The sequence below is a fragment of the Petromyzon marinus genome, unplaced genomic scaffold (genome assembly GCF_048934315.1).
Source record: "Petromyzon marinus isolate PM22_M1 ecotype Great Lakes invasive population unplaced genomic scaffold, UKy_Petmar_22M1.pri1.0 PM_Scaffold_52, whole genome shotgun sequence".
Classification (NCBI taxonomy): domain Eukaryota; kingdom Metazoa; phylum Chordata; class Hyperoartia; order Petromyzontiformes; family Petromyzontidae; genus Petromyzon; species Petromyzon marinus.
In genome coordinates, this window is record NW_027423524.1 from 256986 (window position 1) to 264485 (window position 7500).

General features: G+C 44.2%; 1 protein-coding gene across 2 annotated transcripts in view; it reads left to right on the forward strand.

The window, feature by feature from the left end:
• LOC116936986 (hypoxia up-regulated protein 1-like) overlaps window positions 1–7500 on the forward strand; it is a 109195-nt gene that overhangs the window by 74877 nt on the left and 26818 nt on the right. For both annotated transcript variants that reach the window (XM_076064552.1, XM_076064553.1), the window contains 2 exons: window positions 581–701; window positions 4384–4471. In XM_076064552.1, the coding sequence (XP_075920667.1) occupies window positions 581–701; window positions 4384–4471 (209 nt within the window). The remainder of the gene's footprint in view (window positions 1–580; window positions 702–4383; window positions 4472–7500) is intronic.

Sequence of the window (7500 nt, forward strand, 5' to 3'; positions counted from 1 at the left end):
CTCTCTCTGTGTCTCTCTCTCTGTGTCTCTCTCTCTGTGTCTCTCTCTGTGTCTCTGTGTCTCTCTCTCTGTGTCTCTCTCTGTGTCTCTGTGTCTCTCTCTGTGTCTCTCTCTGTGTCTCTCTCTCTGTGTCTCTCTGTGTGTCTCTCTGTGTGCCTCTCTGTGTGTTTCTCACTCTGTATCTCACTGTCTCACTGTCTCTCTGTGTCTCTCACTCTGTGTCTCTCTGTGTGTCTCTGTGTGTCTCTCTCTCTGTGTCTCTCTGTGTGTGTCTCTCTCTGTGTCTCTGTGTGTCTCTGTGTCTCTCTGTGTCTCTCTCTGTGTCTCTCTGTGTGTCTCTCTCTGTGTCTCTCTCTGTGTCTCTCTCTGTGTGTCTCTCACTCTGTGTGTCTCTGTGTCTCTCTCTGTGTCTCTCACTCTGTCACTCTGTGTGTCTCTCTCTCTGTGTGTCTCTGTTTGTGTCTCTTTCTCTGTGTGTCTCTCTCTGTGTGTCTCTCTCTCTGTGTCTCTCACTGTGTGTCTCTGTGTCTCTGTGTGTCTCTGTGTCTCTGTCTGTGTCTCTGTCTGTGTCCGTGTGTAGGTACGGCAGCGGTGCCAGGCGCGGTGAAGCGAGTTAAAGTGTCGGAGCCTCTGCAATGGACGCTCACTCAGACAGACCTTTCAGACCCTGACGAGGTTCAAATCAACGCCTCACGCTCTCGGTGAGAGCACTCACTCATTCATTCATTCACTCATTCATTCACTCATTCATTCATTCATTCACTCACTCATTCATTCATTCACTCATTCATTCACTCACACACTCAGACAGACCTTTCAGACCCTGACGAGGTTCAAATCAACGCCTCACGCTCTCGGTGAGAGCACTCACTCACTCATTCATTCACTCCTTCATTCATTCACTCATTCATTCATTCATTCACTCATTCACTCACTCATTCATTCACTCATTCACTCATACACTCATACACTCACTCATACACTCACTCATACACTCACTCACTCATTCACTCACTCACTCATTCATTCACTCACTCATACACTCACTCACTCATACACTCACTCATTCACTCATTCATTCACTCATTCACTCACACACTCAGACAGACCTTTCAGACCCTGACGAGGTTCAAATCAACGCCTCACGCTCTCGGTGAGAGCACTCACTCCTTCATTCATTCATTCACTCATTCATTCACTCATTCATTCACTCACTCATTCATTCATTCATTCACTCATTCATTCACTCATTCATTCACTCACTCATTCATTCATTCACTCATTCATTCACTCATTCATTCACTCACTCATTCATTCATTCACTCACTCATTCATTCATTCATTCACTCATTCATTCACTCATTCATTCACTCACTCATTCACTCATTCATTCACTCATACACTCATACACTCACTCATACACTCACTCATACACTCACTCACTCATTCACTCACTCACTCATTCATTCACTCATTCATTCATTCATTCACTCATTCACTCATACACTCATTCACTCATACACTCATACACTCACTCATACACTCACTCATACACTCACTCACTCATTCACTCACTCACTCATTCACTCATTCATTCACTCACTCATACACTCACTCACTCATACACTCACTCATTCACTCATTCACTCATTCACTCATTCATTCACTCATTCACTCACTCATTCATTCACTCATTCATTCATTCACTCATTCATTCACCCATTCACTCATTCATTCACTCATTCATTCATACACTCATTCATTCATTCACTCATTCACTCATTCATTCATACACTCACTCATTCATTCACTCATTCACTCACACACTCAGACAGACCTTTCAGACCCTGACGAGGTTCAAATCAACGCCTCACGCTCTCGGTGAGAGCACTCACTCATTCATTCACTCATTCATTCATTCACTCATTCATTCATTCATTCACTCATTCATTCACTCACTCATACACTCACTCACACACTCACACACTCACTCATTCATTCACTCACTCATTCATTCACTCATTCATTCATACACTCATTCATTCACTCATTCATTCACTCATTCATTCATACACTCACTCATTCATTCACTCATTCACTCACACACTCAGACAGACCTTTCAGACCCTGACGAGGTTCAAATCAACGCCTCACGCTCTCGGTGAGAGCACTCACTCATTCATTCATTCATTCACTCACTCATTCATTCACTCATTCACTCATTCACTCACTCATTCATTCACTCATTCACTCATACACTCATACACTCACTCATTCATTCACTCATTCATTCACTCACTCATTCATTCATTCATTCACTCACTCATTCATTCATTCATTCACTCATTCATTCACTCATTCATTCACTCACTCATTCACTCATTCATTCACTCATACACTCATACACTCACTCATACACTCACTCATACACTCACTCACTCATTCACTCACTCACTCATTCATTCACTCATTCATTCATTCATTCACTCATTCACTCATACACTCATTCACTCATACACTCATACACTCACTCATACACTCACTCATACACTCACTCACTCATTCACTCACTCACTCATTCACTCATTCATTCACTCACTCATACACTCACTCACTCATACACTCACTCATTCACTCATTCACTCACACACTCAGACAGACCTTTCAGACCCTGACGAGGTTCAAATCAACGCCTCACGCTCTCGGTGAGAGCACTCACTCACTCATTCATTCATTCACTCATTCATTCACTCATTCATTCATTCATTCACTCATTCACTCATACACTCATACACTCACTCATACACTCACTCATACACTCACTCACTCATACACTCACTCATACACTCACTCACTCACACACTCACTCATACACCCACTCACTCATACACCCACTCACTCACACACTCACTCACTCATACACTCACTCATACACACACTCATACGCTCACTCATACACCCACTCACTCATACACCCACTCACTCATACACCCACTCACTCATTCATTCACTCACTCATACACTCACTCATTCACTCACTCATACACTCACTCACTCATACACTCACTCATTCATTCACTCATTCATTCACTCACACACTCATACACTCACTCATTCATTCACTCATTCATTCACTCACTCATACACTCACTCACTCATACACTCACTCATTCACTCACTCATTCACTCATTCATTCACTCATTCACTCATTCACTCACTCACTCATACACTCATTTATTCATTCACTCATACACTCACTCATTCAATCACTCATTCATTCATTCACTCATTCATACACTCATTCACTCACTCATTCATTCACTCACTCACTCATTCACTCACTCATTCATTCACTCACTCATTCGCTCCCTCACTCACTCATACACTCATTCATTCACTCACTCATACACTCACTCATACACTCATACACTCACTCATACACTCACACATACACTCACTCATACACTCATTCATTCACTCATACTCATTCACTCACTCATACACTCAATCATACACACTGTGTCTCTGTGTGTGTGTCTGTATGTGTATGTGTGTGTGTGTCTCTGTGTGTGTGTCTGTATGTGTGTGTGTGTGTCTCTGTGTATGTGTGTCTATGTGTGTGTCTCTGTGTGTGTGTGTGTGTGTGTGTCTCTGTGTGTGTCTCTGTGTGTGTGTGTCTACATGTGTGTGTGTGTGTGTCTACATGTCTGTATGTGTGTGTCTGCGTGTGTGTCTGCGTGTGTGTGTGTGTGACTGTGTGTGTGTGACTGTGTGTGTCACTGTGTGTCACTGTGTGTGTGTGTCTCTGTGTGTCACTGTGTGTGTGTGTCTCTGTGTGTGTGTGTCACTGTGTGTGTCACTGTGTGTGTCACTGTGTGTGTCACTGTGTGTGTGTGTCACTGTGTGTGTCACTGTGTGTGTCACTGTGTGTGTCACTGTGTGTGTCACTGTGTGTGTGTGTCTCTGTGTGTGTGTGTCACTGTGTGTGTGTGTGTGTCTCTGTGTGTGTGTTTCATTGTGTGTGTGTCTGTCTGTGTGTGTCTGTCTGTGTGTGTCTGTCTGTGTGTGTGTCTGTGTGTGGCTGTGTGTCACTGTGTGTCACTGTGTGTCACTGTGTGTCACTGTGTGTCACTGTGTGTGTCTACATGTGTGTGTGTGTGTGTCTCTGTGTGTGTGTCTGTGTGTGTCTCTGTGTGTGTCTCTGTGTGTGTCTCTGTGTGTGTCTCTGTGTGTGTGTCTGTGTGTGTCTCTGTGTGTGTCTCTGTGTGTGTGTGTGTGTGTCACTGTGTGTGTGTCTCTGTGTGTGTGTGTGTGTCACTGTGTCTCTGTGTGTGTGTGTGTCACTGTGTGTGTGTCTCACTGTGTGTGTGTGTCTCTGACAGTCTGAGTGAGCTGACCAGACGTGACCGTGTGAGGCTGGAGACTGAGAAGGCCTTCAACACCCTAGAGGCATTCATCTTCGAGACCCAGGTCACACACAAACACACACACACACATACACACACATACACACACACACAGACACACATACACACACATACACACACACACACAGACACACACACAGACACACACACAGACACACAGACATACACACAGACATACACACAGACATACACACACACATACACACACACATACACACACACATACACACACATACACACACACATACACAGACACACACACATACACACAGACATACATACACACACATACACACACACATACACACACACATACACACACACATACACACACACATACACACACACATACACACACATACACACACACATACACACACACACACATACACACACATACACACACATACACACAGACATACACACACACATACACACACACATACACACACACATACACACATACATACACACACACAGACACACACACAGACACACAGACATACACACAGACATACACACAGACATACACACACACATACACACACACATACACACACACATACACACACACATACACACACACAGACACACACATACACACACATACACACACATACACACAGACATACACACACACATACACACACACATACACACACACATACACACACACATACACACACACAGACACACAGACACACACAGACACACACACACAGACACACAGACACACACACACAGACACACACACAGTGAGACACACACACAGACACACAGACACACACAGACACACACAGACACACACATACACACACAAACAGACACACACACACAGACACACACAGACAGACACACAGACAGACACACAGACACACACACACAGACACACAGACACACACACAGTGAGACACACACAGACACACAGACACACACAGACACACACAAACAGACACACACACACACACAGACACACACACACAGACACACAGACAGACACACAGACACACACACACAGACACACATACACACCTACACACACACACCTACACACAGGACAAGTTGGAGCAGGAGGAGTATTTGTCCGTGTCTATGTGTGTGTGTGTCTATGTACAGGACAAGTTGGAGCAGGTGGAGTATTTGTCTGTGTCTATGTGTCTATGTGTGTGTGTGTGTCTATGTGTGTGTAGGACAAGTTGGAGCAGGAGGAGTATTTGTCTGTGTCTATGTGTCTATGTGTGTGTGTGTCTATGTACAGGACAAGTTGGAGCAGGAGGAGTATTTGTCTGTGTCTATGTGTGTGTCTATGTGTGTGTCTATGTACAGGACAAGTTGGAGCAGGAGGAGTATTTGTCTATGTGTGTGTGTGTCTATGTGTGTGTAGGACAAGTTGGAGCAGGAGGAGTATTTGTCTATGTGTGTGTGTGTCTATGTGTGTGTAGGACAAGTTGGAGCAGGAGGAGTATTTGTCTATGTCTGTGTGTCTATATGTCTATGTGTGTGTGTGTCTATGTCTATGTGTGTGTGTAGGACAAGTTGGAGCAGGAGGAGTATTTGTCTATGTGTGTGTGTGTCTATGTGTGTGTGTCTATGTGTGTGTCTATGTCTATATGTGTGTGTGTCTATGTGTGTGTCTGTGTGTGTGTCTATGTGTGTGTGTCTATGTACAGGACAAGTTGGAGCAGGAGGAGTATTTGTCTATGTCTGTGTGTCTATGTGTGTGTAGGACAAGTTGGAGCAGGAGGAGTATTTGTCTATGTGTGTGTGTCTATGTGTGTGTCTATGTGTGTGTGTCTATGTGTCTATGTGTGTGTAGGACAAGTTGGAGCAGGAGGAGTATTTGTCTATGTATGTGTGTCTATGTGTGTGTAGGACAAGTTGGAGCAGGAGGAGTATTTGTCCGTGTCTACGTGTGTGTGTCTATGTGTGTGTGTGTCTATGTGTCTATGTGTGTGTAGGACAAGTTGGAGCAGGAGGAGTATTTGTCTATGTGTGTGTGTGTGTCTATGTGTGTGTCTATGTCTGTGTCTATGTGTGTGTGTCTATGTGTGTGTAGGACAAGTTGGAGCAGGAGGAGTATTTGTCTATGTATGTGTGTCTATGTGTGTGTAGGACAAGTTGGAGCAGGAGGAGTATTTGTCTGTGTGTGTGTCTATGTGTGTGTAGGACAAGTTGGAGCAGGAGGAGTATTTGTCTGTGTCTATGTGTGTGTGTCTATATGTCTATGTGTGTGTGTCTATGTGTGTGTAGGACAAGTTGGAGCAGGAGGAGTATTTGTCTATGTGTGTGTGTCTATGTGTGTGTAGGACAAGTTGGAGCAGGAGGAGTATGTGTCTATGTGTGTGTCTATGTCTATGTGTGTGTAGGACAAGTTGGAGCAGGAGGAGTATGTGTCTATGTGTGTGTCTATGTCTATGTGTGTGTAGGACAAGTTGGAGCAGGAGGAGTATTTGTCTATGTGTGTGTGTCTATGTGTCTATGTACAGGACAAGTTGGAGCAGGAGGAGTATTTGTCTATGTGTGTGTGTCTATGTGTGTGTAGGACAAGTTGGAGCAGGAGGAGTATTTGTCTGTGTGTGTGTCTATGTGTGTGTGTCTATGTGTGTGTGTCTATGTGTGTGTGTCTATGTGTGTGTGTCTGTGTCTATGTGTGTCTATGTGTGTGTAGGACAAGTTGGAGCAGGAGGAGTATTTGTCTGTGTCTATGTGTGTGTCTATGTGTGTGTGTGTCTGTGTCTATGTGTGTCTATGTACAGGACAAGTTGGAGCAGGAGGAGTATTTGTCTATGTGTGTGTGTCTATGTACAGGACAAGTTGGAGCAGGAGGAGTATTTGTCTATGTGTGTGTGTCTATGTGTCTGTGTCTATGTGTGTGTGTCTATGTACAGGACAAGTTGGAGCAGGAGGAGTATTTGTCTGTGTCTATGTGTGTGTGTCTATGTCTATGTGTGTGTGTGTCTATGTGTCTATGTACAGGACAAGTTGGAGCAGGAGGAGTATTTGTCTATGTGTGTCTATATGTGTGTGTGTGTCTATGTGTCTATGTGTGTGTAGGACAAGTTGGAGCAGGAG